General features: G+C 46.9%; 1 protein-coding gene across 1 annotated transcript in view; it reads right to left on the reverse strand.

The window, feature by feature from the left end:
* COL4A6 (collagen type IV alpha 6 chain) overlaps window positions 1–23220 on the reverse strand; it is a 290671-nt gene that overhangs the window by 9457 nt on the left and 257994 nt on the right. Inside the window, exons 21-38 of the mRNA XM_068532769.1 lie at window positions 22998–23158; window positions 22347–22526; window positions 21631–21814; window positions 18934–18987; window positions 16142–16213; window positions 15624–15731; window positions 14514–14735; window positions 13973–14134; window positions 12154–12324; window positions 11290–11433; window positions 10717–10842; window positions 10098–10279; window positions 8094–8157; window positions 7497–7571; window positions 6876–6983; window positions 6675–6782; window positions 6021–6092; window positions 5576–5701 (exon numbers count right to left, since the gene is read on the reverse strand). Of these exons, the coding sequence (XP_068388870.1) occupies window positions 5576–5701; window positions 6021–6092; window positions 6675–6782; window positions 6876–6983; window positions 7497–7571; window positions 8094–8157; window positions 10098–10279; window positions 10717–10842; window positions 11290–11433; window positions 12154–12324; window positions 13973–14134; window positions 14514–14735; window positions 15624–15731; window positions 16142–16213; window positions 18934–18987; window positions 21631–21814; window positions 22347–22526; window positions 22998–23158 (2319 nt within the window). The remainder of the gene's footprint in view (window positions 1–5575; window positions 5702–6020; window positions 6093–6674; window positions 6783–6875; window positions 6984–7496; window positions 7572–8093; window positions 8158–10097; window positions 10280–10716; window positions 10843–11289; window positions 11434–12153; window positions 12325–13972; window positions 14135–14513; window positions 14736–15623; window positions 15732–16141; window positions 16214–18933; window positions 18988–21630; window positions 21815–22346; window positions 22527–22997; window positions 23159–23220) is intronic.

Below are 23220 nucleotides of genomic sequence, written 5' to 3' on the forward strand. Positions count from 1 at the left end.
TCCTCCAATCCAAGAACATGGTATATCTCTCCATCTGGTGGTATCATCTTTAATTTCTTTCATCAGTGTCTTATAGTTCTCTGCATACAGGTCTTTTGTCTCCCTAGGTAGGTTTATTCCTAGGTATTTTATTCTTTTTGTTGCAATGGTAAATGGGAGTGTTTCCTTAATTTCTCTTTCAGATTTTTCATCATTAGTGTATAGGAGTGCAAGAGATTTCCGTGCATTAATTTTGTATCCCGCAACTTTACCAAATTCATTGATCAGCTCTAATAGTTTTCTGGTGGCATCTTTAGGATTCTCTATGTATAGTATCATGTCATCTGCAAACGGTGACAGTTTTACTTCTTCTTTTCCAATTTGTATTCCTTTTATTTCTTTTTCTTCTCTGATTGCCCTGGCTAGGACTTCCAAAACTATGTTGAATAATAGTGGTGAGAGTGGACATCCTTGTCTTGTTCCTGATCTTGGAGGAAATGCTTTCAGGTTTTCACCATTGAGAATGATGTTTGCTGTGGGTCTGTCATATATGGCCTTTATTATGTTGAGGTAGGTTCCCTCTATGCCCACTTTCTGGAGAGTTTTTATCATAAATCGGTGTTGAATTTTGTCAAAAGCTTTTTCTGCATCTACTGAAATGATCATATGGTTTTTCTCCTTCAATTTGTTAATATGGTGTATCACATTGATTGATTTGCATATATTGAAGAATCCTTGCATCCCTGGGATAAATCCGACTTGATCATGGTGTATGATCCTTTTAATGTGTTGTTGGATTCTGTTTGCAGTATTTTGTTGAGGACTTTTGCATCTATATTCATCAGTGATATTGGTCTGTAATTTTCTTTTTGTGTAGTATCTTTGTCTGGTTTTGGTATCAGGGTGATGGTGGCCTCGTAGAATGAGTTTGGGAGTGTTCCTTCCTCTGCAATTTTTTGGAAGATTTTGAGAAGGATGGGCGTTAGCTCTTCTCTAAATGTTTGACAGAATTCACCTGTGAAGCCATCTGGTCCTGGACTTTTGTTTGTTGGAAGATTTTTAATCACAGTTTCAATTTCATTACTTGTGATTGGTCTGTTCATATTTTCTATTACTTCCTGGTTCAGTCTTGGAAGGTTATACCTTTCTAAGAATTTGTCCATTTCTTCCAGGTTGTCCATTTTATTGGCATACAGTTGCTGGTAGTAGTCTCTCAGGATGCTTTGTATTTCTGCGGTGTCTGTTGTAACTTCTCCTTTTTCATTTCTAATTTTATTGATTTGAGTCCTCTCCCTCTTTTTCTTGATGAGTCTGGTTTATCAATGGTTTATCAATTTTGTTTATCTTCTCAAAGAACCAGCTTTTAGTTTTATTGGTCTTTGCTATTGTTTTGTTTCTATTTCATTTATTTCTGCTCTGATCTTTATGATTTCTTTCCTTCTGCTAACTTTGGGTTTTGTTTGTTCTTCTTTCTCGAGTTCCTTTAGGTGTAAAGTTAGATTGTTTATTTGAGATTTTTCTTGTTTCTTGAGGTAGGCTTGTATAGCTATAAACTTCCCTCTTAGAACTGCTTTTGCTGCATCCCATAGGATTTGGATCGTCGTGTTTTCATTGTCATTTGTCTCTAGGTATTTTTTGATTTCTTCTTTGATTTCTTCAGTGATCTCTTGGTTATTTAGTAACGTATTGTTTAGCCTCCATGTGTTTGTGTTTTTTACGTTTTTTCCCCTGTAATTCATTTCTAATCTCATAGTGTTGTGGTCACAAAAGATGCCTGATATGATTTCAATTTTCTTAAATTTACTGAGGCTTGATTTGTGACCCAAGATGTGATCTATCCTGGAGAAGGTTCCGTGCGCACTTGAGAAGAACGTGTAATCTGCTGTTTTTGGATGGAATGTCCTATAAATAACAATTAAATCTATCTTGTCTATTGTGTCATTTAAAGCTTCTGTTTCCTTATTTATTTTCATTTTGGATGATCTGTCCGCTGGTGTAAATGAGGTGTTAAAGTCCCCCACTATTATTGTGTTACTGTCGATTTCCTCTTTTATAGCTGTTAGCAGTTGCCTTATGTACTGATTTCTCCTATGTTGGGTGCATATATATTTATAATTGTTATATCTTCTTCTTGGATTGATCCCTTGATCATTATGTAGTGTCCTTCCTTGTCTCTTGTAACATTCTTTATTTTAAAGTCTATTTTATCTGATACGAGTATTGCTACTCCAGCTTTCTATTGATTTCCATTTGCATGGAATATCTTTTTCCATCCCCTCACTTTCAGTCTGTATGTGTCCCTAGGTCTGAAGTGGGTCTCTTGTAGACAGCATATAGATGGGTCTTGTTTGTGTATCCAATCAGCAAGCCTGTGTCTTTTGGTTGGAGCTTTGAATCCATTCACGTTTAAGGTAATTATCAATATGTATGTTCCTATGACAATTTTCTTAATTGTTTTGGGTTTGTTTTTGTAGGTCCTTTTCTTCTCTTGTGTTTCCCACTTAGAGAAATTCCTTTAGCATTTGTTGTAGAGCTGGTTTGGTGGTGCTGAGTTCTCTTAGCTTTTGCTTGTCTGTAAAGCTTTTGACTTCTCCATCAAATCTGAATGAGATCCTTGCTGGCTAGAGTAATCTTGGTTGTAGGTTCTTCCCTTTCATTACTTTAAGTATATCATGCCACTCCCTTCTGGCTTGCAGAGTTTCTGCTGAGAAATCAGCTGTTAACCTTATGGGAGTTCCCTTGTATGTTATTTGTCGTTTTTCCCTTGCTGCTTTCAATAATTTTTCTTTGTCTTCAATTTCTGCCAGTTTGATTCCTATGTGTCTCGGCGTGTTTCTCCTTGGGTTTATCCTGTATGGGACTCTCTGTGCTTCCTGGACTTGGGTGGCTATTTCCTTTCCCATGTTAGGGAAGTTGTCGATTATGATCTCTTCAAATATTTTCTCTGGTCCTTTCTCTCTCTCTTCTCCTTCTGGGACCCCTATAATGCGAATGTTGTTGCGTTTAATGTTGCCCCAGAGGTCTCTTAGGCTGTCTTCATTTCTTTTCATTCTTTTTTCTTTATTCTGTTCTGCAGCAGTGAATTCCACCATTCTGTCTTCCAGGTCACTTATCCGTTCTTCTGCCTCAGTTATTCTGCTATTGATTCCTTCTAGTGTAGTTTTCATTTCAGTTAGTTATTGTATTGTTCATCTCTGTTTGTGTGTTCTTTAATTCTTCTAAGTCTTTGTTAAACATTTCTTGCATCTTCTCGATCTTTGCCTCCATTCTTTTTCCGAGGTCCTGGATCATCTTCAGTATCATTATTCTGAATTCTTTTTCTGGAAGGTTGCCTATCTCTACTTCGTTTAGTTGTTTTTCTGGGGTTTCATCTTGTTCCTTCATCTGGTACATAGCCCTCTGCCTTTTCATCTTGTCTATCTTTCTGTGAATGTGGTTTTCGTTCCACTGGCTGCAGGATTGTAGTTCTTCTTGCTTCTGCTGTCTGCCCTCTGGTGGATGAGGCTATCTAAGAGACTTGTGCAAGTTTCCTTATGGGAGGGACTGGTGGTGGGTAGAAGGAATGAGACACTGTAAATGATCACATGAAAATGTAAGATGTCATGTTTTCCCAACTCATTCCATTGTCAGAGACCTAAAAAAAAAAACCCTCCAATATACTAATGCAGCCTCTCAATATTTAGTGCAAATACGAAAATGTTTGGCCTAATTTAATGTTATTTAGGTGAAGGTATTGTAGGGACAGGGATTGGTGCTAGGAAATTTTCTTGGGGGTACATCTTCATTGTACACTGATTTCTATAATCAAATCAGAGATTTTGTTCCTGTTGGAATTTCCTATATTCTTTTAAAACAAATTGTTTTAATTAGATATTGAGAACAGAAGAATATTTATAAATCGTATGTAAAAAAATCATCCAGATACAATGAACATCTGTGTTCCAACCACCCAATTTAAGGAAAAGAAGATAGCAATACCTTTGAATTTCTTTCCATGCCCTTCACAGATTCCACCACCTTCCCTCCCTCCCAGAGGCAACCACTCCTGAAGTTTGTGTTCATCATTCCCTTTTCATCACAGTTTGACCATGCATATTTGTATCCCTGAAAAACATATTGGTTGGAGTCATACCAAATGTATTCCTCTGCAACTTCCTTTTCTTCCCCGTCTCCATTATGTGCCTGAAATGTATCCACATTGACATGTGCTGTTTACTGCATTTGTAATTGTGATTTTATTACCTCAGATAGCCAAAGGCAATGAATAATTTAATGACCAGGAATTCATAGTCATGGTTTAAAAACAGAAAAGGCATCATGCCTGTGCTTCCACCCAGGACGCTTCTTCTCTATCTATCTCCTGCCAAAGAAGCCACACAACCTCCCTACAGGCTCAGACCCTGTTGGAGGCCTCACTCTGAAGAAGCTGCTGGCTTTCAGAAAAGTACAGGTTGGTCCAGACAAAGGAAAGAGTAAACACAGAGATAGCAGATGCCCCAATATAAAATGCAACTGGAAATGAATTAATGCATGAATATAGTTCCTAGAAAACCTACACACACATGCACATAAACACATAAAATAATGTGGTGGGACATCAGGCCCCAGAACTATAAGGAACAGAACATTTTGAAAACATGATTTCCCCAGGTAACATGTGATGGTAGAATGGCCAGTGTTTCTTGACCAACTACTATGTGCCATGCACTGTGCTAAGTGATTCCACATACATTACCTCACTCCTCATTGATTCCTCACCAAACCTATGGGGTAGATTCTCTTATTCACCTTTTATGGAAAAGGAAACCCACGTTCCTTTGGGATGGAGGGGCAAGTAACTTCCTTGTTCAAGGTCATGTAGCTAGTGAGAGGAAGAGCTGGAATTTGAATCCAGCAGTCTGACTTCAGAGCCCATACTCTTAGCTGTGATGCTACACTAAATTCATTTCTTGTTCTACGTTGCGTGGGAGGTATATGCGTCTCCAGAACATTTCTAAGGAGAGTTGTTAACAAAGCAGAATTCATTCACACTATTTGAGAAGTGGGGAAATGGGGGCTCAGAAAGGGACTTCAGACTATGTGATGAGTCAGGGGCCGAGATTAAGACGAAACCAGATTTCTAGTAAACCTAGTAAATCCTAATCAAGTGCTTGTTGTGTGCCTGTCCTAGGGAGACATTTATCCTCTTAGACTTGGGCTCCTTCCAGCAGCCACACTGTCATCCCAGGGCCCTGGGACAGCCAACCGCACTGGACACCAAGGAACTTCTGGTAAACCTCTCGCTATGTGGACAAGCACAGTCCCTCAGGACCATTAAACCCAGGCTGTGGCAAAGTGAGAAAGGGAGGCCCTGAGGTTAATAAGGGAGAGTGGGAGGGAACCTGGAGGCTGGGGGGCACTCACTGAACTGCTCTCTGACACCCCTTCCCAGGAAAGCCCTAAGTGTAGCCTACCCTCTTTTTGTTGGTAGTCAGTTCCACTGGGTTCTGAGATTCCCAGAGATGCGGAGGTACGCACCGCTCATCCCTGTGAGCCGCGTGGCCCTGAGGAAACCCAACCCTGGCTGCCCAGCCAAGCCTGACTTGGGCTCACTTACCTCGGCTACCTTTTGGTCCTCTCACGCCTGGCTTTCCTGGAGCTCCGATGCCAATTCCTAGAGAACCTTTTCCTCCTTTGGGACCAGGCAGGCCAGCTGGCCCAGGCACACCGGTTATACTAGGTCCTAGGAGGAGATGCAGAGAGATGCGGGGACAGAAGTCAGTGGGGGTGAGACCTTTGTGCCTAGCTCACTTGCAGGGGGCCTGCTTGACAGACACCGGAGGCTGAGGACTGAAATGACAGGAAGGAGAGCTCGTTCGGGTAGAAGGACGAACCCCATCCTCCTTCCTCCCCACATCAAGGCATCCCAAATTGGGGGCTGGCCAGGAGACCTAGGAGTCTAAGGATATGGGATACACCGCAGCCAAGAACTCAAGGCCAGCCTCTGTCAGGCTTCCGGAAGAGCGAGTGCTCTCCTCTTTGCCTTTGAGGGCCTTGCTTACCTGGAGTTCCATGGGTTCCCTTGGTTCCTGGCAGCCCATTCAGTCCATGTAAACCAGGAAGTCCAGGGAAACCTGAGGGGAGAGAATATCAGAAATGGCTCCAGCAACTCTGAATCATGAAGGGTCAGCAAAAGGTCCTGCCCCCAGGGGCACTGCAAAGTCCTCATTTCAAAGGTCATGGTCTCTCTTGAGGCATTATTTAATGCCCTAAGGGAGACTGGACCACAACTAGTCTCCACCCTCCACCCTAAGTCTTCCTGCCTCTTATTAGAGACCAATATAGCTTAAGAGCAGGGTGGTAGATAATGAGGTATCTTCAAGAAGAAATCAGAGTGGCAATGCCAAGACCTTGAGTTGCCAGCTCCCAGAGACTTGCTGCCCAATCTCGAAGTCAGGAAAAGGCTACATATGCCAAGGCAACGACCTTCCTTCCCAACTCTGCTCTCCATGGATCCCATGTTCTCCTCTTCCCATTCATGTTTGCACTCCTTTCTTCTTCTTCTTCCTCCTTTCCTGTTATCCCTCACGAAACCCAGTCAATGACTCCCCTGGATATGGCTTAATCCCAGCTAGGTTCTCCTAAGAAAAAGTAGTTGCCATCCTTTTTTTGAGGAAAGGACCCTTTATCCCACTGCCCACTCCTAACTCTCATACCTTTGGTTCCTATTAGGCCAGGGGGTCCCAGGGGCCCAGCTGCCCCTGGGTGGCCTGAAGAACCTGGAAGCCCTGGATTTCCTCTCATGCCTGCGACCCCGGGGAGCCCTAAAAGTGAAAACAAGGCACAAGTTCAGAAGGGGTTGTGCCTTGAAGCTGATCTGAACTTTTTCAGAGTAAAGTTGTCATGTGTCATGGTACCTGGGGAGGCAGGAAGGCCAACATCTCCAGAAATACCAACTTTCCCATCTTCACCTTTGTTTCCTGGGAAACCCACATCACCAACTGGTCCATCTTTTCCTTTCACACCTACAAAATCAAGAAAAATGCTGAGTGATCAGGCCACAGTTCAGGCAGTGTGTTCCTCCACGGGAGAGGGGGAGCAGGAAGGTGAAGCCATTTTGAGTTGCCATGGGAGCTGGATCCAACAAAGATACTCTGAAAGGGATTGTGACAGCTGTCTTCATATTTGAAAGATGCTTCCCAATTGAAAAGTAAGTAAACTTGTTCTGAGTGTTCCCAGCAGTAGGAGTGATGGGTGGAAATGTTCACGAAGTATTTAGTTTAACTAAAAACTAAGGGGGTGGACACCATTATCTTAAAGGTCTTAGACTTATCCCGTAAGTCTGTGAGTCTTGAAGGAAAAGTAGGCTGGTTTGCTTGGGAAAACTGTTGACGGCCTCTGAGTGGATATATGTCAGGTAGGAATTTTTCTGCACTGTACAGAAGTTGCAGAACTTGGGGTTGGCCTCCAAAATTCCTTCCGATCCTCAGTTTTGAGGAGTCTGTGAGACATGGGAGACAAAAGTACAGTAGCCTTACCTTTGAAACCAGGCTCCCCAGGTTGTCCCTTCGGTCCTGGGCTACCAGAAATTCCAAGTGTCTGGCCTTGATCTCCTGGGGATATCAAGACATTGTTCAAGTGGTCAGGAGAAGCTACAGCTCAATTTGCAGCACATAGATCTTTTGAGGGAAAAAAATCATAGCCAGAGAGGCTCCTTGACACAGTTACCCACCGGGTAAAAGGTTACGCTTTTATGCCCCAATGAAGGGCTGGGATGCTACCAGACTATTGGCATGAAATGTTGCTACATGCAGCATATCTCCATTGGGAAACACATCACTAGGCTCCGTATGGGCAGAGAAGATGAGAGGAGGAGCCCTAAAACATCACCAGAAGGGGAGACTGTCTAGAGCTGAGGTTCTCCTCTGCTGCTGAGTCTGGAAGGCAGCTGGGTCAAACCACTGTTTGTCGCATATCTTTGAGGAACAAAGACTGCAAAGGGGGTTCAGCCGAAGGGGAAATGTAAATCGATTCCTTTTCCTCGAAACACAATGTCTCCCCCAAGGAGAGCCCTGGGCCTGTTAGAAATCCACCTTGCTCTGGAAAAATGCATTAAAGGGGAAAATGCTCCTTACCTTTTAAACCTGGGAGACCAGATGCTCCTGGGAGCCCGGGAGCTCCATTGAGACCCTGTGAACCCTTCAAAGCAAGACGGGAGTCAGTAGTTCTGCCCAGCGCTCAGGGCCTCCCACCCTCTCTTACCCCTCCCTTCCCTGAGCCACTGCTGGAGAGATGTCCATTGAGTAGTCTGTGGCAGGGGCAGACAGGTGGGGGGCATCCTGCAGAGGGGAAAGTGATGAGCAAGGGGGCGGAAATGCACATTTACGGGTTATAGGGGAGGGATTCGATCTGCAGATTAATCCTGGTCTTGTCATTCATAACCTCCCAATGCCTATCAAAATTGGTATCTTGGGAAATCAAGGTGTGAATGTTCTAGCAAGTCTCTTAGAAAATACAAAACCTAACAGTCAGGCCAGGCATTTGATCTGCTCTGCATACAGTTGGCTATCACCGCCCATGCCAAAGCTCTGGAGCCATCGTGCACGAGAACAAGCGTGGCCTCACCAACGTGGGGCTAGCTCTCTGCCGCGGGTTCCACAAGGAACAGAGTCTTTCCGCCACCAGGTAGTGGGCTGTATGCATACAGGTACTGGAGTTTGAATTTGGGCTAATATTTCCATGATTTTCACAAGAAAAACTGCCTTCACTGGCTAATGTCCAACACACTATCGGAGTCTGGGAAATGGGCGTGTCAGCTGCCATTGGTACAATTCTTCCCCTGGCATCTGGTATGGTTTTGATTCGTTTGAGATGTACCCAGTAAGGACATACGCTACCTAATGCCTTGGGTAGGAGTCCAACTTGGGTCACTCTGGTCACTGGACCACGACCCAGGACACCCCCTGCATTCACCTGGCCTTTTCTGCATATTGCCATAGCTACTCATTCTGAGCCTCTGCTCATGCTGGGACCCCTCCCAGAATGCTGTCCCACTTTGAGTCCATCCTTCCTAGTGTGTAAGTAGCAGGTTGAGAATTGTTTCTTTTGCAATTGCTTCAGGGGTGTGTGTGTGTGTGTGTGTGTGTGTGTGTGTGTTTGTGTGTGTGTGTGTGTGTGTGTGTGTGTGGTGTTTTCTCTCCACAAGCTGGATTGACGCTTTTAAAGGACAGGGACTTTGTCTGCAGGGAACACAGGTGTCCTATGATCCAGTTTATTAGTCCCTTCAATACTACTACTATTATTGCTACTATTTATTCAGAGCCTACCATGTGCCAAATACAACGTAACTGCTTTATACACATCAGCTCACTTAACCCTCACTATGGTCTGAAGAAGGTTTGAAAATGATTCCCATTTTTAACAGATGAGAAAAGCGAGGCTCCGGCAAGTTAAGCAATACGCACAAAATCACAGAGCTAATGAGTGATGGAGCTGAGATTCAAGCCTACGTCTTCTCATTGCTAAGCCTACTCTACCACCCAACCTTTTAAGAACCCAGAGAAAATGGTTTTGATTCTTTGTTGTCTCCACAAGAGGCAACAACTGGCAAAGACCTTTCTGAAATCAAAACATCAAATAGTCTGTACCGAATTCTTCTGCTGTCCCAAACTCAGCGTGGGATGCTGGCGGCGGGATGCAGACAAAAAAGCATGCAAGGCGGTTCTTGTTCTCAAGTCCTAACAGTCTCGTTGAGGAAATCAGACCCACACAGAACCAACTAGGATAAGTGTAAGCAGTGAGGAGTGTAGGGTGCCAGCGGCGTGGGAGCTCAGGGATGCCTGGAGGGGCGGGTGCCTGGGCTGGGGCCTGAAGGACAGGCAGGTAGTCAGTGATTTCTAGGCGGACGCTCTGCCACGTGGGGGAAGGTAAAAGGCCCAGGAAGGAAGAGGGGATGTTTGGGAAAGGGTGAGAAGACCTGGCAGACTCAAGGAGGGGCCTTGTCTGGGGTGAGCTGGGGGAGGGAGCTGGGCGAGGGGGCTGGGAAGTGGGCTGGCATCAGAAAGGTGGGCAATAGGAACACATCCCCCTGCTACGGAGGCCGTTCCCTGGTGGGGAGATAAGGATGTGGGCAGACTTACACTTTCCCCTGGTATTCCTGGGAAACCTGTGATTCCAGGGGACCCCTTCAGGCCGGGTAAGCCCCGCAGTCCTGTGGAGCCAGGGGTGCCTGGTCTCCCACTAAGTCCCTTGATGAGGCTGGGGAAGCCAGGAGCTCCAGGCAAGCCTGGTGGCCCGGGGCGGCCAGCCTCTCCTTTGTCACCTGGGAAAGAAGCAAAAGTCTTGGGGAAAGACTCTAGGCAAGAGAAAATCTGCTCCCCAGGGTGCAGGTGCCCTGGGTCACAGGCGGCCGAAGCGCAAGCTTGGGCACGGTTAGCTTAGGGGGAGGAGTGGGGATAGAGGGAGGTGCCCCACTGGCAAAGCCACTCAGTGCCCATCCCCACTGTCTGCCAGGCCCTTCCAGGGATACAGCCGCCCGTGGTTCAAAAACGGAGCTCCACAGTGGCAATGAAAATTGGCAGGCTCACAGCCCAGGCCCCCCTCAGGCCCAGGGAAGGCAGCCTCCGTGGATGCCCAGCTGCCACCCATACTGCTGCTCTGGGGGTTCTTGTTCTGTGGGGCCTTTTCTCAGGAAAGAAGTTGAATTTGGTCATAAAAACTGTCTCGGGCATTTCTCCTGCCCATTCCCTGCCCCAGCACCTCTGGGCCCAGGAAATCCGATGGATCCAGCTGAGCCCTGAGAGCCTTTGTCTCCTGTGAAGTGGAGGTTCAGCACTGGAAGTCTGGGGCTGGGTACTCCGACTGGCCCCGGGTCGCCTCTGTCTCCTGCAGGGAAGGAGAGGATGAGACCCGTGTGAGTCGGAGCTTAGACATGAGGTCAGGCACGGGCTGACCGCTCATATCAGCTCTTCCCGCCCCACCCCAGGCCCCCTTTCTGGGCTCTTCCACCTTCTTCCCCGCCCCTGTTTCCCCAACTTTGCATTAATGTGCACGCCCTCTCCCTCCTTCGACAAGCTCAAGGTCCACCTGCAACTTTAGACCCTACTCAAAACCCTTCTCCGTTGAGCATCGGGAATGTGTGTCCAGGCCTCTAACACGCAGTAGTAACTCAGAGTGATTAGGTCTTTTGGTTTAAAAGGACTTCATTCAGAAACCTCAAATCTTATTATCTAACACAGGGTTGGTATAAGCCACAGGAACGACAAAGTTGATAAACAAAATGTACCATGGGAAGCATGGGTGGCAATTCCAGAATTCGATTCCCCAGCTCACCTTTTACACCAGGGCTACCAGCCTGTCCAGATGGTCCGACTCTTCCCGCCGACCCAGGAATTCCCTTTAATCCACTTGCACCAGGAATACCAGGGAGACCTGGAATCCCTGGAAAACCTATCAGTCCAACAGACCCCTTCTCACCTGTTGAGAAACAAGAACTTCTATTATTACCCCTGTTTGACATATAAGAAAGTGGACGCTCAGAGACGTTAACTAACTCACCCAAAGTCACACAGCTAGGAAGTTGCAGAGAAGGGATTCAAACCCAAGTTTCTCTAACCCCAAAGCCCAAGCTCTTAGTCAGTACATGTCATGCTGCTTCCCTGAACAGGGACATTGTACTAAGCACCAGAAAGGAAAGAAGAGGTGGGTACCTCTCATGATTTGCCAAGTTAGAGTTCATGTTTGGCACAGGAGGAAAAAAAAAAAGCCTATGGCCAGGAGGCAGGGAGATGAGCTCTAGCCTGGTGCTGTTGCTAACCAGTTGTGTGACCTTGGACCAGTCACTTTCCCCCTCTGCCCAACCTCTGGTGTCTAGCAGGACAGTCACAGGAATTGAGAGCTATCAGGCTCTATGGTAGAAGTTGTGCAAATGAGTAGCCTTGGTGTGGCTGTTCCTGTCTTGGGCTCCCTGCCCATGCTATTCAGCCCAGTGATCCACCCAGCAGGCAGGGAAGGCGACTCACCTTGGGTGGGGTTCCTCCTTTAGAACCAGCCTTGTCCAACTATCTTGCCGAAAAACCCCTGCCCACCTCCCTCCCCATTCCCCTTTCCCAGGCAGAGAGGAGGGAGGGGGCGAGCTGGGCAGCATGGCAGCTCCTTTTTGGCCCCCACTGGTGCCTTCCTGATACCTTCACTTACCCTTCGGACCTGGCAGGCCTGGCAGTCCAGTGGCCCCTGGCAAGCCGGAGTTCCCCAGGAAGCCAATTAGCCCTGGAGATCCCGGAAGGCCTTTCAGCCCAGGCAGGCCTCTCTTTCCAGCTGATGCAGGGGGACCTATATCGCCTCTTGGACCTTTCTTTCCAGGATGTCCTGAATCAGTACAGGAGAGAACACAGGACAGCTGTCAAGTGAGACTCTGTCCAGATCTGGGCCGCTGCCCATTCCCATGGCTTCTGGTTGGTTGGCTTGTTGGCGTTTGTAAACTGCCCTTTAACGATGGCTTAGGCAGGCTGCTAACAGGCAGAGTTCTTAGTTGGCTGAAGCATTAGCACCTACCGCCCAGGGCGCCCCGCCAATGGCGACTTCTTTCAACATGGCACTGTAGCTGGCGGGGGCGGGGAGGGGGGGGGGGAGCGAACCCCTTCTGATGATAACTTCCCCCTTTATGAATGTGGTTCACACTTTAGCCTCTGAATGGAGCTCTGGGAAGCCAGGGTGGCAACTGGACTCTAGTTTCCTGGTACTTCCAGTTTGAATCACTCCACAATGGCTGTTTCCTGAGCCAATCGGTGAAGTAGAGGTTAAAGCCAAGCCATTGTTTCAGCCTCCCAGGGAGCCATGGATACAGGGCTGCCCTTTTAATCCCTCATGCGAGCAGTTAAGTCAGCCAGTTCCTTGGCATTAGGGTTGAAAGACCCCCTAGTGCCAAGTACTGTAGAAATCCCCAAGGCCCATCTGGTATCCTAGGTATTCTGAAACTTCTTTCACCAGGCTTTAAGTTGCTCAATGGGATTAACCTCCTGAGCTGCTGCCAAAGTGGAATGTTCAGGTACAAAGCAAGGAAATTAAAAAACCAAAGGATTAAATCAGTGACGACAGAGGTATTTGGGCCCCCAAGGACCTAAATGAATGGCTGACTTGGCCTTCTACGGATTGAAAAGCATCAAGTAGCTGCGAGCCCCAGGATTCTAATGGGAGGCTGTGAAGGGGATTCCACAACAAGGGAAGGAAATTCAATGGGGGCCACCCCCACAGCATGAGTTCAGGGACCCCTGGCCTAGCCAGGTTATAGTGTATAGTAAGATAATTCCCCAAGAGGCCAAGCTAGTGGGAGTGTTAGTCTGTGAGCTTGTGTGCTGTTTTCTCACCTGGACAGCCTATGTGAAGATCCCAGAAACACAGAAGGACAAAGAGGATAAAAAAGATATTAATGGCTGCGTAAAAACTCAACTTCAGTCACGTGGCTGGGAGTCGGGGCGGACAGCGGGGTGACGAGGGGGGTGTGAGAAAAAGGCAAGCTGCAAACAGTAGGCTGGAACCGGGGGCTGTCAGGCCCCGCTGCGGAGTGAAAGGCACTTTGGCCCTGGGTCCTCAGAGGCCTGCTGGCCCGAGAGGCAGGCTGCCAGCACGGTCACCCTCTCTGCCTGAGCTCCTCGCCCGGCCCCAGCGAGGGCGGTGGACAGGGGCGAGGCCCACCTGCACAAGGAGGGCGGGAAGGCAGGAGGGAGGCTGAAGCCTGAAAAGGGGGACTGAGGCCATGGCGGAGGGGCGGGGAATGATCATATTTGGGGGTCACATTTTGGAGGCTAAACTGCAGCAATCGGTTCAGCTTGGCACCGCGAGGGTGACTTGAGATGTGAAGCTTGAGAGGTCAGGAAAGTCAGTCTCCTTGTCAGCTCTGACCCTGTCACACTGCTGCTACTGCCCATCAGGGCGCCAGGGTGGGGAGGAGGGGGGTGGAGAAGGGAGGGCTCAGCTTAAGTCTGTCAAGATGGGGCTCCTCCTCCGAAGGACCTACCTGAAGTGCCTGGAAAGCCTGGTGTTCCTGGGAGCCCGGGTTTGCCCTTGATGCCGAATAGACCACCAGACCCCCGGGGGCCTGGCTGTCCTGCGCGGCCTGGTATTCCAGGGCTGCCCCGCTCACCTTTGGGGCCGAGCAGGCCCGACTTCCCAGGCAAACCTAAGGAAAGGAAGGGCCAGACAATTACAGCCTGGACTGATAGCAGGGACCGATTACCTAACCAACTTCCAGCCGAAGAGCCTGCCCAGGATGCACCCTACATGCCACTGTCTTATCAGCTCCAGCCTTGTTGCTAATCACAGGCTCTGCAAGAAATCTGACTATGGATTATAGATACTTCTGGAATTACTAAGACGGGAGAATGGACGCAGGTGATTTAAGAAAAAGTTCCACAAAGGGAAGGACAGAACAAAATGACTTTTCATTTCAAGTCCCTAATTAATCCATCACCCCAGAGTCATGCAGGTATGCATGCAAGTATAGCAGTTAGTGAAAGGCTTTCTGTAGACTGTCAAATAAGTGGGGCAAAGAGAGTCACCCTTGGGTCCTGTAAGGCCAGAGTCTCCAGGAAATCCTCTGCCCCCTGGCAGTCCCTGCAGGCCTTGCTCCCCAGGAGCACCATTTTCAGCACCAATGATGTCACCAGGGGCTCCCTTGGGACCTGGTAAGCCGGGACTGCCAACTTTCCCAGGCAAGCCATCTTTTCCAGGGAGCCCAGGAAACCCAGGCAAGCCCTTCTCTCCACGAGGTCCAGGAAATCCTAAATGTAAAGAGGCAAAAATAAAAGGCCATGGAGGTTTAGAAGTGACAGGTTTGGGGAGAGGACTCTGACACAGGTTTTTTCCCTACTACAAAAGCTAACATATTAGTAATGTGTGTCGCTTCCCTTAAAGGTCAGGAGTCTCTGGTCCTGGGAAGACTTGCCCAGTGGCAGGGACTGCCCCGTGTGCCCTGCAGGAGGCTCTAGCTCAGCGGGCAGAGCTCAGCAACCCGCTCCTGGGGAGCCTACAGTGGCCAGAGAGCACAGGTTACGCCCGGGACCTCCTGTCAAAGGCCTGGTCTCTTCTGGAGTCGTCTAACTCCTGCCAAGTCATGCCTCCCTCTTTCTGGGTGGCAGACAGATCTGCAGCGCTGATAAGCCCGAGGGAACGTGGCCTAAAATGAGCTTCATGCCGTAGAGCAGGGGTGGTTCTCAAACGGAGCATGCGTCAGAATCCCCTGGGGCAGGGGTGCTTGGGAAAAGCCAGATTGCGGGGCCCGCCCCCAAAGCTTCTGATCAGTAACTCTGCCAAGGGGCCAAGGCACTCCTTTAAGGAGTTGATCCAGGAAACTGCCATAGAACTTGCAGTCAGACCACGTGGCAGAGTCCTAGCTCTGTCACTAGTGACCTTGTGATCTCAGGTGAGCCACCTTCCATATGAGGCTCAGTTTCCTCCTCTGAAAGTGAAGGCGTTGGCCCAGCTCATCACAAATGGCCCTTATTGCTCTGAGATGCTGGCATTCTATAGCTCTAAGCTCTCTTGCCTGAGTATGAAATCAAAACCATCCCACTTACACCAGAGCACAAACCTAACTTCCTACAGTGGGTGGATGGCTACACACACTCACACAAAAGGAGAAGCAGGTGAGGAGAAGCTCCTTTTCTTACCTGGCAATTCAGGGAGGTGAACCAATCCTGGACTTCCGGGCTCTCCTTTATTTCCACGCAATCCAGGCTGGCCTGGAGTCCCAGGGAGGCCATGGGCCCCGTTAGGGCCTGAAAACCCAAATGTGAGTGGTAAGGGGAAAGGAAAGTCGGTGTGGCTAGCTATGATTTGCGATGTCCAGTCAAGAATCCTAGTCTCGGGAATTCCCTGGTGGTCCAGTGGTTAGGACTCCGTGCTTTCATTGCCGAGGGCACGGGTTCGATCCCTGGTTGGGGAACTAAGATCCCATGAGCTGCGCGGTGCGGCCGAAAAAAAAAAAAATTCTAGGCTCTTGGAGAGCCTCTCTTATTCTCACCTCCCCACACAGGCCTCTCCAGCAGCCATTCTATTTCCTCAATCCTCAACGCCGCCCTCTCAGGAGGAATGTGGATCCCCAAATGCTACCGGGCTATCCTCAGCTTCCTTTGGTGCATGGCCCTTACAAGTGTGCTCAGTGGCTTTTTCTGGCCTCAGTCCATACCTGGGAATCCGGGAGCTCCTGGGAATCCTGATGGACCGTATGGCCCAGGAATAATACAAGGCAAGGTGATACCTGTAAATGGTAACATGTAAGCAGGTGGTGAACCCCCTGAGTCAGGGACGATTTCCCCCTAGCATGCTCCTTTACTCCCATTCCATCGAATGGAACAGCTAAGTTATTCTTCCCACCCAGAAGCTGGGAGCCCATGCAGAAAAATCGTAGCATCAGAAGCTCTTGGGAGTTACTCCTAGTGCAATTTCTCACAGATAAGAATGCCCCTAGTGTGCAAGTCAGGACATCTCATTCTAACAAAGTTTCCTGCTGTGTAGGAACAGCAGCAAACGGCAGTTGCCTATTCACCCTGCCTTCAGAGGGAGCCCCTCCCTAGGATGCGTGCTTGGTGTTAGTTATTATTATGCCCACATCACTAGATTGGAGTGCTTGGAGCCAACACCCCTCAAGTTCAGATGACTGCTCTTTTCTTGGAATGAGGCTTTTCCCAAACCACTGGGTTCTTTTGACACATGTTATTTGAGATCTACTGAAACCTATTGATTGTCCTTGGTCAGATGGACCCATGTCTGTACCAGGTAAACACTGAAGGCCACTCTCTTGGCCATGGCAGACAGTGATCCTTCCCTCAGCTCCTCATTTGAAACTGTCAACTCTGCTACTCAGGGAGAAGGGGTAGTCAATTTCAGTATTCAAGACATTGAAATTGGCCTGCGGAGCCCTTCCCTGGCAAATTCTTCCTTGCTCACTCATAGTGCAAATAAAGAGTCTATAAGATCACAGAGGGGAGGTTTAATAAAATACCAGTGAACAAATTGTTAGTTGGCTCCTTTAAATGCCATTTATAAACAATTGCTAATTAAAATCAGTCTTGCCTATTCATTAAAACAATCCCCTGAGATCTACTTTAAGCCAGAGTCCACAGTTCTAATAAACTGCTATAGCTTTTGCCTGTACGTAAAATAAATCACAAATTGCATCTCTTAAAGATATGTATACAACCTATGATTCAGACTGCTTATTGAACTGGTTGGCATTCCTCCTCCAGTCTCGCTTCCATTTTCAAATTTAAAGGCTTGATGGTATTTTAGCCCACCTGTTCTAGTCCTAAATCAAAATTGGGAATTGAACAGTATAATGTATTGGTTAAGAGGTTGGGCTCTGAAGCCAGACGGAGCTGAGCTTGTATCGTAGTTCTGCTACTAACTAGTTGTATGAGCAAGATACGCAACCTCTCTGAGCCTCATGTGTAGAACTGGAGCTACTTACGTCATATGGCGCTTGTGAGGATTATATGGAATAGTGTTAACGGCACTTAGCACAGCGCCTGGCACCCTGGTATGTGCTCAGTGAATACTAGTGTTTTAGTATCTTACTTAAGGAGGAGTATTCAGAAGAGCTCCCACAAGGCCATCCCCTGGATTCTACCTCAGTCAGGTTAGTGACACTACTTTGTAGCCTGGGCAGCAACTCCCTGCCTTCTAGACCTCAGGCTCCTATAGTTATATTTTCACAGGTGGAAAGATGGCCACAAGCCTGATCTTCCTCCATAGGTAGTCATACCCATCTCCATCCTGCCAGATGTTGAAATGATGGAGCTTTTTTGGAGGGCTATTTCCCTACTGCGGAAATATGCTTTATGAGCAAGCATCTCATGATAGATGAGATGCATCATGAGGAGAGGGCTGCCTGTCCTGTGCTCGGCTTTGCACTAGGCTGAAGAACTGCCTCGCTAGATGGTATCATGAGAGGGACCCTGCAGAAAACTCTCCTGCCCCAACTATTTCAGTAGCTGATTGACTCTAATGTGTCAAACATTGTAGTTCCATTGCTTTATGTCTTAAAAAACAAACTGGATAAAATACAAATATCTCTGGGCCAGGTCCAAACATGAAGCCATCCATCTTCAATTTGTCATATCTGTTTCATAGATTCTTTTCACCTGTGATAGCCAGAGCAAAACAAAATCTTTAGAAGATGGGGCCAAGGACAGGCATCTGGAAATGTTCCAGGGCAGGAAAAATACTTAGAAAAGGGAAGATGAGTAGAACCCAGAGGAAATCAAGGACATACTTCCCTTTGCCTCAGACCAGTCCTGTACAACACACCACATTTGTCTATTGCAAGCAGAGGGTCAAAATGGTGAGAAGGTAAGGACTTCAAGTCATACTGCTATCTGACTCTTTTACTTTACATTCCTGTCTTTTACTTTACATCCCTGAATTCCGAGCCTTCTCCCCAACGTAGCAGAAACCAGCTCTACCCATGTTCTCTTTTATAAGTGCAACAAATGACCTAGTTATTCAGAATTTTCCCCATTAATGACAAAATTCATCTTCAGAATAAAAAAGCACCTCTGGTTATCAAGATTCTAACATCTCAGTTGATTCTGGTTCCAATGAATAAATATCAGACATGTGTGGCTCCTTCCAGGTACCTCCCAAGGCAAGTCATGGCCTCAGTTAAGTTCATAAATGAAGATGCTCAAGGAAGAGATCAGCCAAGCCATCAACATGCACAGTGAAGGAGACCAGCCCCTCGCAGAGACTGCATGCCCACTTCCTCTGTCCTCCCTCCCAGGAGAGGTGTGCTAAGGAGACTTTGCAGCGGTGTCAGCGTGAGTCTTTGCACCCCAGCCTTAGGATCACCCCTCCCCAGCCCGGGCCTCCAGTGTGGTGCTCAGGCCATTGTGAGTGTCTGAGATTAAGTGAACAAAAAGGAAGGGGGGGGGGTTTGCCATCACTGGTGTTTGAGAACCTCTAGACCTAACTACCTCTCACCTCCCTCTGTGTCTAAGTCTCCTTGCCCAACCTTCTCCCTGCAGCAGCAGTCACCTAGACCAAACAAGTAAAGAAGAAAATTAAACCGGGACAGAAGTTCCTTGAGGCCCAAGGGAAGTCTTGTCTGTAGCCCACCGATCAAATTCCCTGTCTGGACTGAGTCAAGAAAGCTGGCATCCACACAGGATCAAGGACACAGTAGCCGCTGCGGTGATAACCAGGGTGATTGATTACTATGAGCATCTGGATCAGAGCCTCTTTGGAAACGGCCAGTTGTCTCCTTGCCCAGGATTTGTAATAATTCACACTGTTAGGTTGAAAGGCTTCTGATGACTTCATTCCCTTTCCTGGCAATGTAGTTGTCCTAGCCTGAGCCACCACCAGTTGGAGTGAGTACATTTAGGAACAGCATCTTCATCTTTCATGGCAACAGTAATGGCCATAATGCAAATGTTTAGGGCCCACAGGTTAAGTGTTTTTACAATTGTGTGGAAAGAAAGCTAGGTTTGAGGACTTATATTTGGTGGCTGTAGAGAGAAAAAGAAAGCTAATGCTCTTAATTGAAGTAATTTTTTGGAAAGTCTTGGTATTGCAACAAGAACATTTTCTGCATAAGGCATCTCCCAGGCTATAGCTTTTCTAGATCACTAGTTTCCTGAGAACTTTCTGGGTCCAGGGATAGTGAAGTTTGGGACAGAAATGTTCCTGTGGGCTTCCTTCTGTTTCCAAGCAGTTGGAATGTTGATAATATCCAGATGTGAGCGTGTCTAAGTTTATAGGCACCATGTTAATATAAGTCAGTTTAAAACCTAGTTGCCTGCAAAATGGGTTGAACTAGAATGAAGACCCAATTGGCGGAGGGGCGGTGGAATGACCACGAATAATGTCTCTGGGAACAGAGCTGGAAGCAAAGCTATAGCTGACACCAGGACTTCCAAAAGGCCGAATGGTTTTGTTTGACAAAATTCCTCACAGCCTTAATAGGGATACTGACTTGGACTGAAATACTGACTTGGGTTTAAGAATCTTGAATCGTCCATTTTTAACTTGTACTGTAATCCTTATTATACCAATTCACAAAAGTACATTTTAAAAGAAATAAATTTTGACAAGACCTGGTATCTGTCTTCTTTTTTTGTAATTCTTCAAGGTGATGAGGTGGAAAGAGGAGAAATAGGTCTAAGAAAAAGCTCCTTGGTTATGGAAAAGGCCCTTTCCTCTGTAAATGTATATTAGTCTCCTGTGGAACACTGCACTATACTAGGCAGGTTGAGAAACACTAAAAAGGATTACTCACCTTCCTTAGTATCCAGAGGCTTACAATGCAGTTGGAAAAAGTAAAAGCATTAATGGAAGGAAATATATAATCTAACTGGCAAAGACATACTATAGGGGTCATAAGAAAGCTTAGTGGAAGAATTAGGGCCTATATCGAACCCTGAAAGTTGGATGGGGATGTGAGTACACAGAGAAAGGAGGAAGAGTATCCAAGAAAAAGGCAACATGGGCAACATGTTGGAGTTGGAAATGAATATATTGTTTATGGGGACAGTGAAAGATACTGTTGTCTTAGTGTTTTGTTTTGTTTTAATCATGAAGAATTCTGAGATAGAATCAGGTTAGAAAGGTTGATTGTGTCCATGTTTGGAGACTTCTGAATTGTAGGCTGAGGAGTTTGAACATTATCCTCTATTTAGTAGAGAACATTTGTGGCTTTGGACTAGGGGAGTAACATGATGGAACCAGCACTTTACAGATTATTAAATTGGCAGCAGTCTTCATAGTGGAATTGAGTGGGGAAAGTCTAGAGATAGGAAATGAAAAACTACTTAGGAAGTTGTCATTCTTCTATCCATCCATCCATCCATCCATCCATCCATCCATCCATCCATCCATCCATCCATCTATTCCAACAAGCATATAGGTGTTAGCTAGGCATGAGATAATGAGCTTAATACCAAGAAGAAGAAGGGAAGAATATAAGAGGCATTGCAAATGAAGAATATGAGATGAATTTCAAGTTTTCAAACTCCAGACGACTACAAGAAGTGTGGTACCACTAATGGGAACACAGAAGTTGTGGAAACATAGAAGTTAGGATGAAGAACTGTTTTAGCTGTATGCAAGAAGGCAAGTTAATAGCATAGTACCTTAATCTATAAGCAGGGCTGTCACTCATTATAATTACTAAAATTCAAGTAGAAAGAGAAGCTATATAAATGGGAGGGATTTAAGGTATGAAATGGAGATCGGACTAGATAGAACTAGGGTCTCTTCTCAATCTGAGATCTCATGAATTAAGGAAAGGTTCTTCCCTACTGATGATATTACCATACAACTTAGAGGATACGTTCCTTGTCCAATTTCCACTCATTACTTCCATGGCACTTGTAATAAATGGTCATCCAGCTTCTGCTCGAAATCTTCCAGGGATTATGAGCTCATAACCTCCCAAGGCCATTCTGTTATACTTTCAGACTGCTCTGTTAGGAAGTTTTTCACTTAGTAGGGCTGAACTCTATATTGTTCTGTGTAACTGTACCACAGTATGATCCTTTTTCCACATGAAAACCCTCAAGAGGCTTCAAAGTAGTGATTCCAGTTAGCCGCCTTATGACACATTTCACGCATCTGGGTCATATCTACCCTCAAGGAGTCAGTTTTCCAAGCCCAAAGCCATCTGATTCCCTGACTCACCTGGAATCCCGGGGGGGCCTGGTTGCCCTGGGAATCCATCTACTCCTTTATCTCCAGGAAGCCCACGAGGTCCAGAAGATCCTGGTAGCCCAATTCCTGGGGGGCCAATTGGACCAGTGTGGCCTTTTTCACCAGGAAGTCCTGGTAACCCCTTTTCACCTGGGAAGCCCTGTCCACCGTCACCCTAGACAACACATAGGAAAGGACGAAAGCATGACTTAAGAGACTTATCTGGAGAGCCCTCTGACCATAGGAAAGAAACACCTAACCAGTATGAGCAGGGTTTTAGTTTTTGGTTAAAATTCTCTGTCACTCTAGTTTTTCAATCAATTCTTCTGAGTCAAGTTAATGGGAATGAAGCTCGTCAACCCTGAGTGATCTGATAATGCAAAAGGTTCTAGATTGGTGGGGGTGAGGGGGAAGGACAACTCTGGTAGTGGGGGGCGGTCATAGAAAGCAGCTGGATTACTTGCAAGGGAAAGCTCCTGAGAAGCTGAAACATTTTAAGTGATGTGGTCAGTTGTCACTAGCATTTATCAAGTGAGCCAATGACCCATTCTGAGAAAACGATTCCTATTTTACAGAAAGGAAAAGCACAGAGCCAAAAGTGTCAGTGGCAGAGGCAGGAAGTAGCCATCAGATACTCCCCACCCGCCCACCTGCCAAGTCAGGTGTGAGGATTTACAGCACTATTTACCCAGGAACAATCCACTTACCTGAAAGCCTGGCAGGCCTGGTAAACCTGGTACTCCGTCCTTGCCTGGGGCTCCTGTCTCACCAGGGAGCCCCTGGGGACCAGGATCACCCTGATCTCCTGGCAAGCCTGATCCCGTACTGAGAGTCGCTTCCCCTTTCTTTCCTCTGGGGCCTGCCAGACCTCGAGGCCCAAATACACCCTGACAAAAAGACAGAAGGGAATGATGAGGAGATGCAGACTTCATAGGATTCTGGCACCTCACATAGGTCTGACCTAAAACAGGTCCTTGGGTACATTTTGGCGCAGTTCTGGACACTGGATTATGTCGTCATCTTGGATTATAATTGCCCATTTATTTTCTTACCCTTTCTAAATTTTGAAATCTTTGAGGATGGGAACCTTGTCTTCAGGGCCTGGCACAGTTCTAGGCAAATGTAAATAATTTTGTGGAAGGAAGGGAGGGAAGAAGGGAGGGAACATAGGTAGGTTAAAGCAGAAAGGGACTTTCAAGATACCTAGATAGACTTCTTCATATTACGGATCGAAACCTTGAAGGTCTGCTTTATCTCCATCTTTCTTTTATGTGTTTTAGGAAAGTGATTGGTGAGGAGTGAGGGGCATTTGAAAGCTCCCATTTGCTCCCTCAGGGCCAAAGTTTGGTAAGACTTACTGGATCCCCTGATGGGCCCTGTGCACCCCCAGAGCCTGGATCTCCTCTCGTTCCTTTCAGGCCCGGAAGGCCCAGGAGACCTGGTGGCCCAGGCAGGCCTGGCTCCCCCGGTGGTCCAATGTTTGGGACACCACCATCACAAGCACAAAAACCTGAGTCCCCTGGAGGAAAAAAAAAAAGACAACGTTAATCTAAGTGGGCCATCTTTCCAAGAAGAAGGAAG

The sequence above is a fragment of the Eschrichtius robustus genome, chromosome X (genome assembly GCF_028021215.1).
Source record: "Eschrichtius robustus isolate mEscRob2 chromosome X, mEscRob2.pri, whole genome shotgun sequence".
Classification (NCBI taxonomy): domain Eukaryota; kingdom Metazoa; phylum Chordata; class Mammalia; order Artiodactyla; family Eschrichtiidae; genus Eschrichtius; species Eschrichtius robustus.